This window comes from Olea europaea, unplaced genomic scaffold (genome assembly GCF_002742605.1).
Source record: "Olea europaea var. sylvestris unplaced genomic scaffold, O_europaea_v1 scaffold1636, whole genome shotgun sequence".
In the NCBI taxonomy this organism is placed as follows: domain Eukaryota; kingdom Viridiplantae; phylum Streptophyta; class Magnoliopsida; order Lamiales; family Oleaceae; genus Olea; species Olea europaea.
In genome coordinates this window covers 149,102-167,922 of record NW_019234008.1, presented here as the reverse complement: position 1 = coordinate 167,922, position 18,821 = coordinate 149,102, and the positions used below count along the sequence as shown (strand labels likewise).

Genomic DNA, 18,821 nt, shown 5'->3' with positions numbered 1-18,821 from the left:
TCAAGTTTCGAGAGACCCTTTAAATTAACATTTTAATTTATAGAGTGAATTTGGGCTAAAATGACTCTCAAAAATTTTATTGACATTAGTATCCTACTTACAATTTATAATTAAATGCATTTATAGTTTTTCAATTTTCAGTGTAGAAAAATAATAAAATAATTTTGAGAAAACTAGTTAAAATAAAAAGATATAGAAAAATAATAAATATTTGTTGAGATTAGTAAAATCAAGTGTTAAATATAAAGAGTTTGTTAGAGTATTTCAAAATTTATAGATACTCTCAAATAATAGAATATACTCTTTAAAAAAAAAAAATATATTTTTTGGTGGTGCTATAATAAGAAATCGAATAAAAATGGATTATTAATAAAAGTTTATTTTAACAGAAAAATAAATCACGTGAACCTCACGTGCCCTAAACTGGTCCTATATATTTGCAGAGTTCGTTGCATTCATTTGCAGATGCTTTCTTGAGTAGAAAGACAACACACTCAAAATATCCCCAAAATCTTAAGCCAAACCGCAAAATCATGGGTCAGGGCATGCCAGGCGGTCTGAATCGTCAACTCCCCGGGGACCGGAAGAACGACGGCGATAAAAAGGAGAAAAAGTTCAAACCGGCAGCACCACCGGCTCGAGTTGGCCGCAAGCAGAGGAAGCAGAAGGGACCTGAGGCGGCGGCCCGAATCCCAACGGTGACACCTTTAAGCAAGTGCAAGTTGCGGCTTCTGAAGCTCGAGAGAATCAAAGACTATTTACTGATGGAAGAAGAGTTCGTGGCCAACCAGGAGAGATTGAAGCCTCAGGAGGAGAAGACCGAGGAGGATAGATCCAAAGTCGACGATTTGCGTGGGTCACCGATGAGTGTAGGCAATTTGGAGGAGCTGATTGATGAGAATCACGCTATTGTTTCGTCGTCTGTGGGGCCAGAGTACTATGTTGGGATCTTGTCCTTTGTCGATAAGGATCAGCTCGAGCCTGGCTGTGCTATTCTCATGCACAATAAGGTACTTTGTTTATGGATTGTGTGGTTATGGGTTTAAAATTGTGAAGCCAGGTTCGAGAAATTGGGGTTTTTTTTTTTAGCTATTTAAAGGCTGGGGATTCAGTGGAGGGTTGTGTTGATGATTGAGAATTTGAGTTGAAATTGAGTGCATTGAAAAGTCAGGGCTCTTTTGGAGTAAAATTTTATCATTTTTTATTTTCGAAATGCCAGTGGATAGAAATGGGAGCTTAGAATTCCATTTAGTATGGGATCATGTTGGTAATAAATGTGATAGTGGTTTTTATTTAGCAACTCCATCTACGAGTGAATATATGCTGTTTTTGAGTAATTTATATTTGCAAACTCTATCTAGGACTGAATATATATTGTTTGTGAGTAATTGTTAGCTAGGAACGGTTTTTGCGTATTTTGCCATTCTATTTTTTGTGTTGCTGATTCAATTAATATGTGACCAAATTAAATTATTTAATATGGTAAAGTTGTCAATTGAACTCATGGACGGCTTGCAAAGTCATGGAAACTCTTGATTTGGGTTGTTACTGGCTTTATGTTTCACAAGACACACAGATTGATTACATTTCTTAAAGAATGTGTCTCTGTGTTACATGGACAAAATTGAACATGCTGTAGTAACCTAATAACACAGCTCTAATAATCTGTTAATAAGCTGTAGCTTAAGTAAAACATTAGATAGTTCCACGTGGTATTTCCCAATTTTTTTGTGGCATAGGCAAGCATGTGGGGCTGGAAGATGGGAGTATCCATGCTTAAAATTTTGGAATCTACCTATCAAAAAAAAAAGAAAAAAAAGAAAAAAAGAAATTGGATTGTAGCAGGATTAATGTTCACATTCTCTGTGTCTCTCATGTGTTAGTTTGGTACTATTATTTACATAATAGCAGCGTAAACTCTTCGGCATACTCATTGAATCATCTCTTTTGTTAGATATCTGTCATGGCCATAATGTTTGATTGCTGCAAATACATAAATTGTGGTTGGATTTGATGGTTTCTGTTGACCTCAAAAAATGTACCTACAGATGGCCAACAGATCCTGAAACCTCTCACGTCCAAACAAGCCGTATACCTTAGGGCTGGGCAAATCTCCCGAATCGAACCGACCGAACCGAACCCGATGGTTCTTATCAAATTAAATACCCGAACGGGTATCTGAATTGAGAACCGAAGGTACGGTTCGGTTCTCGGTGTTAGACCAAGAACCGAATATTTCTAATTTTTTTTTATATTGAGTAAATCAAATTATGTTAATTTTAATTTGTTCTAAACAAATTAACAAATTAACAATTTATAAATCCAAATTTTTGACCCAATAATTTGTTTCATTTCTAATTTTTTAATTTTTGACCCCATTATCCGTTTTATTGTTTCATTTCTTAGTACAACAAGATTCAATCCATTAAATAACTCTAAACACCTACACTAAAGTGCATAACGTTGTTTCGACTCTCGCACTCACTCTCGTAGCCTTGCTGACATTTCAAAGCCTATGCAATCGTCGGCCGATACTGTGACCTTTGATCTAAGTTACGACCTCCGTCGACTGAAACTTTGACTGTAGCGATCATTTGAACAAGATAGTCTACTAGTCTATTGCATTCCAAAATCATTGAATGTATCATTAATTGTATTTATATAATGTTGTTATAAATGTTAAAAAATTTAATTATAGTACAGAACCGAACGGAACCAAACTGAACCGAACAGAACAGAACGGAACCGAACCCGAACGGTTCCATAGTTATATTTGGACCCGACGGTTCCATTTACTAGAGACCCGAAATTTTTGGTTCGGTTCGGTTCTCCGGTTCGGTTCTAAAGAGAATCGAACCGAACCGAACCGTCCCGCGCCCCACCCCTAGTATACCTGCACACTAGGACAAATCTTTAGACACATGTGGCCTTCTCCGGTGGGGGTGGAGTCGGCTGTGTGTACTACGACAATCAAGTCAATCGGGGAAGAGGTGTACTAAGTGTGGGAGGGCTTTTAACATGAGTCTCAATATAAAAATAAAAAGGGTCGATTTCAGGGAAAATCGGGAATATAGAGCAAAGTTATAAGGTATCAAAGTCTAAACTTGCATTTCCTTTGAATGACACTAAGTGTGAGTTTTTTATATTATGAGATGGCGAGTGTGGGCCATCGGATGAGAGGACATGTAGCCCTATCCGTGAGATTGCAACTTCCCATCATGAGCATCAATCAATCATAAGACATAAATAGTAATACCAACTCGCCTTTCACAACTCAAAGCTTGCGGTAGTTGATTCAACCAAATATGTTGGCTGTGGCGGCGGTGTCAGGGAGTAGTCAAATCAGTTGTGTCACTAGATTTGATTTAAAGGATCTTCTACCAATTAATCTTTCTTATTCTCGTCTCTTCTGTTGTGGCTCCGGCGTGATGGTTCATCTCTATGGGTTTGGCTGTTGTGAGGTCGGATAGAGAATGTGTTCTGTCATAAGGGGTTCAGCTCGTGGGTCCATCTGCAACATGGCACGAGTTTGTGTCCTTGTTGGAAAAGGTATAACAATAGTCCCCGAAGTCCATGTGTGGATATTTATATAATGCGTGGGCTTGAAGACTTGAAGGTTAGGAGAAAGGAAAAAGAACGCGAATGCGTGGGCTTGAAGACTTGAAGGTTAGGAGAAAGGAAAAAGAGCGTGGTATAACATTTTCTATTGCAAGTTTCATTTCTAATGGCATATCACAACTTGAGTAGAGTGACTTGAGTTATCTTGAGTTATCATTTTCTTGCTTTGAGGTGATCATAGTTATCTTATTATGGATTTCTGAAAATGTTTTCCCATTTGAATTTCCGATATTAACATGTTTTCCTTGAAGTAGATTATCATCATAATTTGAATTCCTAAACGCTAAAGGCTTCAGAATAGTAGAAGTGTAGAACATATATGATTCCGTACGAATAAATGCCATTTTTCCCATTAGATTGCATCCCCGAATTAATGCACGAAAATGACACATTTTATGAAGTAGTCCAGTATGCGTATAGGTTATGTAAAACAATAATGGATGTCAGCATTTTGCATTTATTTGTATTTAGACAGTTATTTTTCATGTGTACCAGAATGTAAACATACCCACTCAACGATATGCTCTTGTTCTAGAGTCATGTAGTCTGTGTTTGTGATAGGGAAAGCACTCTTTTGAAGTTTATGTATTGATGTATATCATATATACCTCCATGGGAGTTTTGAACTTCATTTATGAATGATTTATCCTGTTTACATGCATGGGCATCTATGTTTGTTACATGTTAGTTGCCAATGTGCGCTTTGATTTATTACTGAGTAACTCGTTGGGGATGTATCATCTCTGCAAAAACATTTAGCTGAAAAGTTTTTTCACCAGGTTCTGAAGTCGTTTTTCATTTTGAATGAAATCAGCAAGTAATTCTGTAATTATCTGGCCCGTCTTTGCTGCCTTGCCACATTAGGAAAAGTGGGCTGTAAACTGTTGAATTAGTTCCCAGACAATAGTAATGGTGTTATACAAGTGCTAAGATTTATTTTGTGTATTATGTAATGACTTCTTCTTGAAACAAATGCATATAATGTATAAGTTCAAATAATTTGAAAACACCATGCAATCTCTCAGGGAGGGAGGCTTGGAGAGAAAACACACTGCATCTTGTATATATTATTATTTTATTTTTTTTGTGGAGGACAGGGTGGGGTGGATTTAATCCCTTTAGTTGACAAATCAATTGTTAATTTCTATATTAAACCCATCTCATCTGCCAAACGACAAAATTCCTTCAGTGAGAATGGACTTTATTTTGTGTGATTAGAAATGTTCTGTTGGGTGGTGCTCTGCAAAAACACCAACAGAATTCCTATGATCATTGAGCATTTTGTATTTTGCCTTATTAAGGATATTCACGTTGTTGCAGGTTCTTTCTGTTGTTGGACTTCTTCAAGATGATGTTGATCCCATGGTGTCTGTAATGAAGGTTGAGAAGGCTCCATTGGAGTCCTATGCTGATATTGGTGGGCTGGATGCCCAGATCCAAGAGATCAAAGAGGCAGTCGAGCTCCCATTGACTCACCCTGAACTATATGAAGACATTGGTATTAAACCTCCTAAGGGAGTCATACTCTATGGAGAACCTGGAACTGGGAAGACATTGCTTGCAAAGGTCAGTGTTGTTATACTTTTGGTAAAATTAATATATTGCTCACAAAGGTCTTTATATATTGTTTATAAGAAGTATTATTGCTTGTAAATTTCTCTTATTAATCTTTTTTCAGGCAGTAGCAAACTCTACATCAGCAACCTTCTTGCGTGTAGTTGGAAGTGAATTGATTCAGAAGTACCTGGGAGATGGGCCTAAATTGGTGAGAGAACTCTTTAGAGTTGCTGATGATCTCTCCCCATCTATCGTCTTTATTGATGAAATCGATGCAATTGGTACAAAAAGGTATTCTTGAATGTCAAGTGTCCTGATAGTAGGGATAGTTACAGATGGTTATTTATTGATGAATTCTCTTTAAAGATATGACGCCCACTCAGGTGGTGAACGTGAAATTCAGAGGACTATGTTGGAACTGCTGAACCAGTTAGATGGTTTTGATTCAAGAGGGGATGTTAAGGTCATTCTTGCAACAAATAAAATTGAAAGTCTTGATCCTGCCCTGCTTCGGCCTGGTAGAATAGACCGGAAGATTGAATTCCCCCTTCCAGATATTAAGACAAAGAGGCGTATTTTCCAAGTAAGCATTGCATGATTAGTACGCATGAAATTTTCATCTCGGTCCAACATTTCTGATGACTTGTTGAGCAAACCTTCTTTTATATTTCATAGATACACACATCAAGGATGACATTGGCTGATGATGTCAATCTAGAGGAATTTGTTATGACTAAAGATGAGTTTTCTGGAGCTGATATCAAAGCCATATGTACTGAAGCTGGATTGCTTGCTTTAAGAGAGCGCCGTATGAAGGTGAGGCACTTCATTTTAATCTTTGAAATTATACTTTTACACACATTTATCTATTTAGTTTTTGGCAGAAAAGTCCATAAATTTTTCCAGTGTCTTAAGTTTTACTTAGAGTCAGTAGTGTTTGAGTTGGTTGAAGACTTATAGTTTTCCTGTTTATCAGACTTGTACAAATTTAGTTCCTATATGAGATGGTTGGTAACTAATGGGGTTGTTGGCTACTTGGCATCAGATAGATCAGTGGGAGGAAGGGAAATTTGAAAAAGGGTTGGGGGTACATTATTGTATCTGAAGTAAATATTGTGGCCATGTCGAATTTATTAGTGCAAATGGGTTCTGTCAGTGAAGTCTTCAATCATCTGAAACTCATGAGCCACACGTCTAGGTCGACTGGCAGAAAGTTTTTGAATCTTTTGGGGCAGGGAGAAAGTAATTCGAAGCAGTTTTACGGATTATAGTATTTCTAAGTGGTTTAGAATTTACCAGTGCAATTGAGCTTGATCTATGAAGACTGAAGTCATCAATCATCTCGTCAGTGACCAGTCACACGTCAAAATTGGCTGGCAGAAGGATTTTAGATCTTTTTGGGTGGTGAGAGAGTGATTCTAAGTGGTTTTAAAGGTTGTAGTTTTTAATAAAATTTGTGGGAGTTGAGCGTGTGGTCATTTTCCTCCACCCAACTGTTTCTACTAATATCATGACATTTTGCCCCCCAAATATATGTTTTTCTAGGCACTCCATGCTGATTTACAGTTTAAATTTATTGAATGAGTAATGTTGTTCACAATCTATTGAAAAGCAATTATCTTGAATGAAATGGATTTTACAGATTTAATCCTGTTACGCATCTAAAATGTTACCATCCTCCATCACCAACCTTCATAGTTTCTCATCAAAGCTTTTCGGCTCCTCTTACTCGTCAAATCTACTGAATGCACAAAATATAATCCTTAGAAGATGTCAACAACCACCTTGAAAATTGGATACGTGTTGTGAGAATAGATCTAGGATTTTGTTGCTGATGCGAGAAGAGAACAAATATCCAATCAACTCGTTTTGATTTCCAACCATTGAAATGTAAGCATACAACCTGTATCCCAATCAACTCTAGTCTAACTTATGCTCGACTCTAGTCTAGCTTATGCACAGAATTGTTAAAATGGTGGATCTGTGATGGTCTTGCTATGGGTGGAGTGGGTTAGAGAGGGAGATAGAAGGAAGTGGTGATTTGGATGGTGGTTTTGAAGTTGCTGTGCAGGGTAGGGAGATAGGATGATTAATGTAAGCTGTGACATTTTCTGCTAGAAAAAATTTAAAAGAAAGCTGGAGAAGTATTTATTTGGGTAAATAGGCTTTTTTATTTTTATTTGAAGCAACTAAAATAGAAAGGAGATTCAACATGGAGTAAAATTTGTGCAATTGAAAAGTTTGAGACTTAACAAGCCAAAGCGAGCCGTTACCCCCTTCAATATTTAGTACATACTTATTGTGGACTTGATCGATTGATTTATTTTGTTCACCAAAGCTCTATTGTTAATGATTTGAATGTTCATTTCATGCTTGTTTAGGTGAAACACGCCGACTTCAAGAAGGCTAAAGACAAGGTTATGTTTAAGAAGAAAGAGGGTGTTCCAGAAGGACTATACATGTGATAATTATCTTCTTATGCTTTCATTGGCAATCGTGCCACTTTTATCAAATTTACCTAGAACCTTCTGATTGTTTTTCTTATCAATGATCTTGACATCATTCACAGAAATGGAAATCTTGTATGGCAATATATTGATTGATTCATCTTCAATTTCACTCAGCTGGTTTTGTTTTCAAGAGTATTTTGACATTTAGAAAATATGCATTGTTGAGAATCCATTACCAATTGATGAACCATGTGGCTGCCAGGGATATTTTTGAATACATATATAGGAAGAGTAGTAGTTCTATCTTTCTAGGGCTGGGCAAATCTCCTAAATCGAACCGATCGAATCGAATCGAACCTGACGGTTTTTGTCAAATTAAATACCCGAACGGGTATCTGAATTGAGAATCGACAGGTACGGTTCGATTCTCTGTTCTAAATCAAGAATCAAAAAATCAAATAAGAACCGAATATTTCTAAATTTTTTTATATTGAATAAATCAAATTATTTTAATTATAATTTTTTTTAAACAAAGTAACAAATTAACAATTTCTAAATTCAAATTTTTGTTTCAATAATTTGTTTCGTTTTTAATTTTTTAATTTTTTGCCCAATTACCCATTTTATTGTTTCATTTCTTAGCCCAACAAGATTTAACTCACTAAATAACCCTAAACAGCTACACTAAAGTGCATAATGCTCTCTCGACTCTCATACTCACTCTCGCAGCCTCTCTGATATTCCAAAACCTATACAATCGACGGTTGACGTGTGACCTCCGCCGACCGAAATTTTGATCGTAGCGATCATTTGAACAAGGTAATCTACTAGTCTCTGACATTCCAACAATTGAATGTGTCATTAGTTATATTTATATAATGTTGTTGTAAATATTAAAAAAATTAATTATAATACGGAATCGAACTGAATCGAACGGAACCGAACCCGAACGGTTCCATAATTATATTTGGACCGACAGTTTCATTTGCTAGATACCCGACCCGAAAATTTTGGTTCGATTCGGTTCTCTTTAGAACCGAACCGAATCGGCCCACGCCCACCTCTATATCTTTCTATGGTCATACACATGGAATGAGAACTGGCTGTGTGTCTTGGAGTCGTGCAATGCTGTAATACCAATCGGGGTTTTCGTCTTTGTTAAGTACCGGTGATGTGTCAAATAAATTCATCAATGCTCATTAGATCGTTCATGTCTAACTATATTTCAATATAAAGCATAAAACTAACAATAGACACTGGTGTTTAAGGTTCTAATCAAATTTGGTTCATTTGCAATATTGGAATTAAAGTATTTTGTTATTTTTTTGTTCTTAATACAAAGACACGATAAAGTCTCAATTTGAAGCTTGTCAAATATGTTTTTGATAGCTTCAAATGCATGCATACAGATAAAACGAAGCAGACTGCAAAATAGTTTTAACAGGCTACCCAAGTAACAGATACAACCTTAAAACACAACAAAGATAACAATCACACACTAGATTAATTAAGCCATAGAAGGCTAATATTTGTAGTAATAACTAAGCTTCAAGGGTTCGGTAGGGCACCGGCGTTTCCGTCACCGCCAGCATCTCCACCTAAGCCATTACCAATTCCACCGCCAAAGCCACCATTGTCACCAACACCGCCAAGTCCCCCTGTTCCAATTACACCCCCAAGACCACCGAGTACACCGACGCCAATGCCAAGACCGCCAACTGCACCTACTCCAGCCCCCAAACCACCACCACCACCACCACCACCACCACCACCACCACCACCGATGCCGCCGAACGTGGGGATGTTCTTTTGCTCATTCAGACCCTTGTCAACAGACACAACTCTTGCTGTTGCATGAGCTACAACAAGGGCAAGAAGAAACATTATAAATAACTTAGCCATTTTTCTATAAATGTTCTCTTAATTTAAGGGTTCTCCTCTCCTTGCTTGACACACCTAAATGGAAGTTGCAGCTCTCCTTTTATAGACGGGGGTGGCGGTGGGGACGGTTGCTATATTGAATAAATGATAATAAATAATGTTGCTACTGAGGTTGTTTTTGAATATTAACAATCTCTTTAGAGTCACATATGCAAGGTGGTTTCTACCCACAACTTTATTCCGTAAATATAACTAGATGTTAGAGAACAGAGACACCAGAAAAGACACTCGACTTCCATGTTTTTCAAAAATCACGAAAACTTCTTCAGAGGTTTGTTTTAAAAGATACTCTCTTTATGTAAATAAAATTAAGAAAAATGAATGTTCCAAATCTGATATAACGTTAATGATAAAATAGGAAAGAAATATTTATTTTAGCCTAGAGGAGGTATGTGTGATATTTGAAAATGCAAGAATTCGCAACATTTTTTAACTATAACTCTAGGTCAAGGTTCTTACTTGAAATGATAAATTCCAAGATCTTTGTGTGATTGAATAACTTTGCATTTCAAAATTCCAAAATTTGCATTTTTTTTTTCAATGGTCCCAACCTCAATCACTATGGAAGGAAATTATTTATTATTCATAATCTAAGTGTCTAATTTTGTGAGTTTTCATACTAAAATAGTGATTTTAGGTCATTTTCAATTTTGATGTATTTTCACATATGAATTTTACACCATTTTCATGCCATCTTTTCTCTCACCTCAATTGCTAGACAAAGCTATGGGAGTTGTTTTGGAGTTATGGAGGTAATGGGGTTGATGGAAGTTATGGGTTGGAATGAAGCTCAAACCATTCCCTCCAATCCATTTTGATGTCTTGTGGATCAAGTCACCCACATGGACGACACATGACTTGTATTTTCCAACAATGAAGAGTGTATTTGTTATTGTCAATTAGTTGAAAGAGTCTCTCTAAAAATATTTTCAATATAGTGCTTTTGAGAACTCCAAAGAGCGGGATTTTTCCTACCAATCACTTGCTCAAGCGAGACTCAATAAACACTATTGGTGTCTAGAGGTGTCACGCTCACGAGTCATGGGTATGGACGGGCTCGAAGAAAAAAACACAGCTCAAACCATCCTTCAAACCAAGATTTTTCAAGTTTAGATAACAAGTTACAGAACTTTCGTGGTAGGAGGCGGCCCCTGCACCACGAAGAAGAAGAAGAACAATCATAATAATAATAATAATAATAATAATAATAATAGAGTGAGGGATGTTGATGGCCTTCTATAATTATATGCATATGATGTTGCTGTTTGTTACCTACCACGTACGCTGTGTGAACGCGTGTGTGAGTACTTCACTGCAATATCATTTTTGGAATAATGCAAGACACTCACAAAGACTCCATAGATCGACCCCCTCTTCGAATAGTCTTGACACGACTTGTTTAGAGATCAAACACTATTCACATTCGTTAGTAACTTATCCTTTGTTGGGCCGGTGGGTGAGTAACTTTACACAATAGTTTACTTACTTTTGCAAGTCGATCCATGTATATGACAGATGTATAGAGTCAAACAGTAATGATACACTCTATATTGATAGATTCATGACATGACTCGTTCTTAGTTGAGCCATTCAAACAATCGAAATGATTCGCTTCTCCATATTGATCAACTCACGACATACTCGTCCTAAGTTGGGATGAGCCAAACAAATGTCAAGCATTCTCAAATTAAATGGCTTGATCCATCTCACTCGCCATCAATGTGCCTTAATACTCTCATGTGATGGTGTAAATAGGCCAACAATACCAACTTCTACATTGTTGGAGAAGTAAATGCGGCGTTAGAATGTGTACTGGAAGTTGGTAAGTTCATAATTCCTCGGCTCAATCAATGATTCCCAACTAAATAGACATGAGACACTTTGTTATGTGTAGTTGGACGACACTGTACACAGTAGTATTCTCAAAATACTACTTTCTTTATTTTCATATTTCTACACTACATTTTATAACACGGGTTACAATATTTTATATTAAATTACAAACTATCAAGTGCGTTTGCAATTGTATTACACCACCGCCACCACTTAGAACATATCTGTAACATATCGTGTTATGCCATAGGACGAAAAGTGATTTTTTGAGGGCCTTATACTTATTATGCCTAATATTGAATGGACTGATATTGACGTTACTAATATCTCAAATCAATGTATGGGGTCTATGTGGTCCTAACTCCTAAATGGGCACCAAAATCGGACCGAACCATTGGCACCATATCAATGTCAACACCACTGCCTCATCATCACCCACACATCTACGCCACCACAAGGTTAGCAACTATTGCCGTCACCAATACAAGGCTCATAATCGAAAAAATAAAAATAAAAAATAAACACAACAACAAATGGGGTCGAAATATTCCACCACGACGATCTACCTCTTCATCTTCTTTCTTTTTTCACCAAACCCTAATCATCAACACAAACACGGCTAGTTCCACGACTACACCATCATCCATCAACACCTTTATGCACCACCACCTGCCACCAATCTCCACGCACTACCAAGAAACAAGAGAATTTACCCCTTCACCTTCTATCCCACTAATATCGTGCACCCCTGTATAAAGTGTGTCATGTGTATGTAATTTTATTATGCATGTGTGCATTTTTAAATAGCTGTATTGCTTGAATTTGAAAATATAATAGATGTAGGTTCAGGAAAGTATGAAAACCCAAAAATGTTCGAGGCAAAAATCAAGTTTAGACACAGATATGAAAAAACAGTAAAGAGAACACAAGATTTTTCGGCCGAAACCCCGAGGTTCAGCGATTTAACAAATCGCCTAGTCCTCGTTGAACATCCATAAGGAATAGGCTCAAATCCACTAAAAATCACCGGCCAAATACCACAAACTTCGATTACAACCGGAACACACAGTTCCAACCACAGCAACTATCAAAACCCTCAACACCGAATTGAACTCACACAAGAGTTCATAAAGATTCAATCTCTTTACAGAAATCTACACAAAGATCCAAGAGAGAATCGCTCATTACAGAGAGAACAATATGAAAAATATAGAAGCTGCGCGAAAGAGAGAGCCTGAAACCCTAGAGTTCCCTTTTACAAGAGAGATGCCCCATTTTGATCCAACGGTCTCCATTTTGTCAAGTGTCAAAAATCTAGTATAAGTTGTTATTTTAAAACTGAAAACGCGTTTTCTCAAAACCACTTCAAGCTTTGAGATTCTTCCTTCATTTTGGGTCATTGGATCGGGTATGAGCTAAGTCCTTAAATTTGGGCTGGGCTTCCACATAAAAACAGCAACCCATTTCTACATTCTCCACCTTTGCTGTTTTGTGCCTACTTTAATGTGGATTTAAGCTTATACCTCAATTTCATTTGCTCTTATTACCTGTAAAAACAAAAATAATGGAAGTTAGTCTTCTTCAAGATTAATTAATCTTAAAGAATCAACATACTTACTAATAGGGATTACCTTAGTTCCGACATCTGCTGGATTTACCTTAGTAAGTATTTTTATTAGTCTAATATCATCCCTATCAATGATATCTCTAATAAAATGAAACTTTACATCTATATGTTTTGATCTATCATGCAGGATAAGATTTTTACTTAGAAAAATAGCACTTTGGTTGTCTAAACATAGTTCCACCTGATTTTTTATAAGACCTAATTCACCGAGTAAACCCTTCAGCCACAATCCTTTTTTCACTGCTTCCGTTGCAGCAATGTATTCAGCCTCGGTTGAGGACAATGCAACAAGTTTTTGAAGTTGAGATTTCCAGCTAATGCATGTATCATTTATTACATAAAAGTATGCAGTTGTGGACTTCCTATTGTCCGGATTACCAACAAAATCTGAATCTACATATCCCTTGAGTCTAAATCCATTTTTATTTGTTTTGAACATTAGACCTAAGTTATTTGTTCCTTTCAAGTACTTAATCAGATTTTTCATGCATTGCCAATGTATTTCACCTGGGTTACTCATAAATCTACTTAACACGCTCACGGCATAAGCAATATCAGGTCTAGAGCAAACCATAACATACATCACAGATCCAACATCATTAGAATAAGGCACATTTATCATTCTTTTATGCTCTTCTTCAGTTTTAGGTGATTGACCAACAGATAGTTTCATACCAGCAAATAGAGGCAAACTTACAGGCTTAGACTCATGAAGGGAGTACATTTTTACAACCTTATCAATATAAGATTTTTGTGTTAGAAACAACTTTCTATTTATTCTATCTCTTTTTATTTCCATGCCCAAAATCTTTCTAGCTGGTCCTAAATCTTTCATTTCAAATTCAGATTTTAGATTTTCTTTAATTGAGTTAAGTGTAACAGAATTGTGACCAGCAAGGAGCATATCATCAACACACAAAAGCAGATTCCCCTTCTTTCTTGTAATAGAAAAAATCAGATTCCCCTTTTTTCTTGTAATAGAAACAGGGATCATATTCTGATTTCCTAAAGTTCAAGCCTTGTATAAAAGAGTCAAATCTTTTATACCACTGCTTAGGGGTCTGTTTTAGGCCATATAAGGATTTCTTTAATTGACACACTAAGTTTCCCTTTCCTACTACTTCAAACCCTCTTGGTTGGGTCATATGTATGGTTTCATCTAAAGAACCATACATGAAGGTAGTTTTCACATCAAGTTGTTTGAACTCCAAATCAAATTGTGTCACTATAGCAAGTAGGACTCTAATGGATGTATATTTAACAACCGGTGAAAAAATTTCGTTGTAATCTATCCCTTCCCTTTGATTAAAGCCTTTAGCTACAAGTCTTGCCTTAAACCTCTTATCACTAACCTTTGTCTCACCCTCTTTAATCTTGTAAACCCATTTACAGTCAATCAACTTACAATCTTTGGGTTTTTTCAACTAAAGTCCAGGTTTCATTTTTAAAGAGTGAGTTCATTTCATCTTCTATCGCAGCAATCCACTTAGGGGATTCTTTGAAAGATATAGCCTCTTCATAAGAGGCTGGTTCTAAGTCAAACTGATCAGATTCAGTCTGATCTGATGCGAAATCAGCATGTTGATACCTGGTTGGAGGTCTTATTTCCCTCCTTTCTCTGTCCCTAGCAAGTTGGTAGCCCTGCAGATCATGTGCAGGCTCCAAATGCTGTTCATCTTCAATTATTTCAGCATCAGAGTTATTTTGGGGTACTATCTGATGTGGCTCCACCTCAAGCTGAGCCTGGTCATCAGTATTGTGGCTATCAAAATTAATTTCTGTGATAATGAAGTCATCCTTTCCCAATTTCTCACCGGATTTGTCACTAAGACAAGGAAAATCATCTTCATTAAAGATAACAGATCTGCTTGTTATCACCTTATAACCCCTCACATCTCTTAACCACAATCTATAACATTTAACACCTTCTCCATATCCTAAGAACACACCCTTCAATGATCGAGGGTCCAATTTTTTCTCAGTATGATGTGCATAGGCTGCACATCCAAAAGTTCTTAGATGAGAGTAATCTGACATTGAACCAAACCAGATTTGTTGGGAAATTCTGTTATTTAGAGAGCTGGAGGGGCATCTATTTATAAGATAACATGCTATTTTTACAGCTTCACCCCAGAAAATTTTTGGAAGGCCAGAACTGATTAGCATACATCTGGTCCTTTCAAGAATTGTCCTATTAAGCCTCTCGGCAACTCCATTCTGTTGTGGAGTATAGCTCACAGTTTTATGTCTCATTATCCCTTGTTTACTGCAATATTGGTAAAATTCTGTATTGCAGAATTCAAGGCCATTATGAGTTCTTAAAATTTTTATCTTCTTACCAGTCTGATTTTCAATTAGAACACTCCATTCTTTGAAAATTGCAAAAGTATCAGATTTGGATTTTAGTAAGAAAATCCATGTCTTTCTTGATTAGTCATCGGTTGTAAGAAGATAATATCTGTAACCAGATATAGTAGAAACAGGTGCTGGTCCCCATAAATCAGAATGTATGTATTCAAGGACATCTTGGGATTTGTGTAGCCCTGCCTTAAAAGGCAGTCTTACATGTTTTCCTAAGATACAGTGTTCACAAAAGGTCAATTTTTGAACACTATCTTTTCCAAATGCCCCTTGACATGATAATGTTTTTAAACCTTTTTCACTTAAGCGGCCAAGTCTTTTATGCCACAGTTCTGATTTATCGGGTTGTGTGACAGAGTTCACAGAATTTTTTGGTGAAATGATTTCAGCACCTATTACATAGATTCCATTAAGCTTAGGAGAACTAATAATGTGTTCTTGATTTCTTATTATATTTGTAAAACCATTTTTAATACCAATTTGGTAATTTTCATCATCAAGAACTCCTAGGGATATGAGATTTCTCCTAAGTGCTAGTACATATCTTGTATGTTTTAATAACATGTGATGACCATTTTTAAATTTCAACAGCATATTTCCAATTCCCTTAACTTGGCATGACTCATCATTCCCAAGTTTTACAAATCCTCCATCTAGACTACAAAAGTCTGAGATGCAGTTAATATTGGGTGTCATATGAAAGGAACACCCTGAGTCCAGGACCCAGTCTTGATCAGTATTCTCAGATATAGATGCATAAGCTACTCCAATATTAGCTCCTGCTTCTTTATAATTAGCAGCAACAGCTAAAGAAGCATTTTCAGTATTAGACCCATTCTTTTGGTCATTTGCCCTTTTAAAACAGTCTTTAATAAAGTGGCCCGTCTTTCCACAATAAAAGTATTTTCTGTTATTGTTGCTGTTTTGTTTTCTTTTGATTGATTTCTTGCCTTTTCCTTTGGTGTTATTCCACTGTTTTTTGTTAAAAATTTTATTCTTGTTAAAATTGGAATGACTGAAGTTACTTACTCCTTTAGGATATTTTTTTGATTTGATGACATACCCTCAATATGGTACACTTCTTTGTGTTCAGATTTTAATTCAAGTTCTTTATTCAGAAGAGAACTGTGAATTATTTCAACAGTGAGGTCACTCCTACCATACTCTAGAGCATTTCTAATATCTTTATATTTGTCTCCTAGAGCATTAAGTAAGCCAACTACCTTCTGTTCATCAGAAATTTTCTCATCACAGTTTGCTAAGTCTTGTGTGATCCTATTAAACCCATCCATATTATCTCCTGTATCAAGATTAGGATCAAACTTAAAACTAAAAAACTGTCTCCAAAAAAAATATTTATTTGACACAGTCTTTGTAAGGTAGTGCTTTTTTAAGGCAGTCCATAATTTTTCAGCAGTTTTAGTTTCTCCTACTTTTCTAATCACAGTATCAGACAGATGTAGGAATAAAGTGCTCCAGGCTAATTCATCTTGTTCAGTTTTCCTAGCTTCAGATAAGGTTTCTGGCCAAGATTCATCAATAGCCTTAGCACATTTTAACTGTAACAACAGTGCTTTAATTTTCTGACGCCAGAGACTAAAGTCTCCTTTGCCATCCCACATTTGGACATCTACCTTAGAGTTCATATTGTGCAGGAGTATGTTATTTTTCACAAGTTATGATAAAGTAGATATATCTTAGTGATTATTCAGTCAACAGTATGTCACAAGGTTTACTGTCCTATTATTCCAATTTCAGACTATATATATATATAATAGTGCTTAAGTGTGATATGTACAAAAGTATATCAACCAAAATTAAACACATTTAATTATGCATAACACTAAGCATGCAATCAAATTTAATCACAAAACTTACACACAATAAGTTATCAAGACAGTAAATACAATGTGTGTACCTTTGAGGCAATTATACTTTGGCAGGTTAGCACTTGAGAGTATCAAATTGTGTATTAGTACAGTTCACATAGAATGTACAACAATTTATCAATTAAAAATATGATTTTGATTTTATTATCAACTCACAGTGAGATATTTTAAAAAATATATATATTCTTGAAGATTAAAGGTTTCTTGAACTGAAACCCTAGTCCCCAAAATTTCTAGGATTCTCTTAGGGAACCCTAGACAAAGGTAGAGGTAGGGGAGGTTCAAAGAGACCTTATGTTTAAAAACACGTTTTTTTTAATATTTAAAAAAAAATTATCTCACATAAACTGCAGGTACATAAAATACCAAAAAACCGTCTGACTCTTATACAAGAGCAGTCTCTTGACTACTGTAGGTGCCACCACAGACAAGCAAAGAACCAACATTGCAATAATCGGTGGGTATTTATAGAACACTTATATTTATCTCATTACCAAACACACTGCAGGGTGCAGTATGATCACCAAAGAATTTCAATAAGGATTTTAGAACCAGACATGAACAAGAATCAGTGGACCAAGGTAAAAGATAATCAAGAAACTTCAGTTTCTATCAAACAGATTCGACACTGGTTATTTGTAAAGGAATTTAACTCAGTAACATTCGGTTTCCTTTAAAGAAAGACTCAACACTATCTCAAAATTTATACAGCACACTAAACAATGCCTAAGTTACATTAGTTGTATACGAAAAAAAATTTAGAAATAATAAAAAAAATATGTTGGCAGATCGTAGTGATCTGCCGTTTCTCTTTCTGGCCGGTGACTCAACTTTCAGTTCCCTTACTAGGGAAACCAAAAAAAAAATTCTCTAGCTCTGATACCACTGTAGGTTCAGGAAAGTATGAAAACCCAAAAATGTTCGAGGCAAAAATCAAGTATAGACACAGATCTGTAAAAACAGTAAAGAAAACACAAGATTTTTCGGTCGAAACCCCGAGGTTCAGCGATTTAACAAATCGCCTAGTCCCCGTTGAGCATCCATAAGGAATAGGCTCAAATCCACTAAAAATCACCAGCCAAATACCACAAACTTCGATTACAACTGGAACACACAGTTCCAACCACAGCAACTATCAAAACCCTCAACTCCGAATTGAACTCACACAAGAGTTCATAAAGATTCAATCTCTTTACAGAAATCTACACAAAGATCCAAGAGAGAATCGCTCATTACAGAGAGAACAATATGAAAAATATAGAAGCTGCGAGAGAGAGAGAGCGCCTGAAACCCTAGAGTTCCCTTTTATAAGAGAGATGCCCCATTTTGATCCAACGGTCTCCATTTTGCCAAGTGTCAAAAATCTAGTATAAGTTGTTATTTTAAAACTGAAAACGCGTTTTCTCAAAACCACTTCAAGCTTCGAGATTCTTCCTTCATTTTGGGTCATTGGACCGGGTATGGGCGAAGTCCTTAAATTTGGGCTGGGCTTCCACATAAAAACAGCGACCCATTTCTATAGTAGATAATTATATTTTTAAAAGT

General features: G+C 36.2%; 2 protein-coding genes across 2 annotated transcripts; one reads left to right on the top strand and one right to left on the bottom strand.

Annotated features, from left to right (window-relative positions):
• The first annotated feature begins 467 nt into the window (after nt 1-467).
• Nucleotides 468-7,815, top strand: LOC111377309 (26S proteasome regulatory subunit 4 homolog A-like). Its single transcript, XM_023000387.1, has 6 exons — nt 468-1,010; nt 4,939-5,184; nt 5,297-5,466; nt 5,542-5,758; nt 5,851-5,991; nt 7,557-7,815. The coding sequence occupies exons 1-6, from the start codon at nt 534-536 to the stop codon at nt 7,638-7,640; spliced, it is 1,335 nt and encodes a 444-aa protein (XP_022856155.1). The 5' UTR covers nt 468-533; the 3' UTR covers nt 7,641-7,815.
• Nucleotides 7,816-8,923: 1,108 nt separating this feature from the next.
• On the bottom strand, nt 8,924-9,599 carry LOC111377308 (glycine-rich protein 5-like). Its single transcript, XM_023000386.1, has one exon. It carries the CDS (start codon nt 9,525-9,527, stop codon nt 9,174-9,176), a length of 354 nt encoding a protein of 117 aa, XP_022856154.1. The 5' UTR covers nt 9,528-9,599; the 3' UTR covers nt 8,924-9,173.
• Between the last annotated feature and the right edge of the window lie 9,222 nt (nt 9,600-18,821).

What these genes read in the sequence shown, in the direction of transcription:
- LOC111377308 (XM_023000386.1), bottom strand. Translation starts at nt 9,527, where the DNA reads ATGGCTAAGTTATTTATAATGTTTCTTCTTGCCCTTGTTGTAGCTCAT.
- LOC111377309 (XM_023000387.1), top strand. Translation starts at nt 534, where the DNA reads ATGGGTCAGGGCATGCCAGGCGGTCTGAATCGTCAACTCCCCGGGGAC. An exon ending in GGAAGACATTGCTTGCAAAG is followed by an intron (nt 5,185 to 5,296) that starts GTCAGTGTTGTT and finishes ATCTTTTTTCAG; the next exon opens with GCAGTAGCAAACTCTACATC. An exon ending in TAAGAGAGCGCCGTATGAAG is followed by an intron (nt 5,992 to 7,556) that starts GTGAGGCACTTC and finishes ATGCTTGTTTAG; the next exon opens with GTGAAACACGCCGACTTCAA.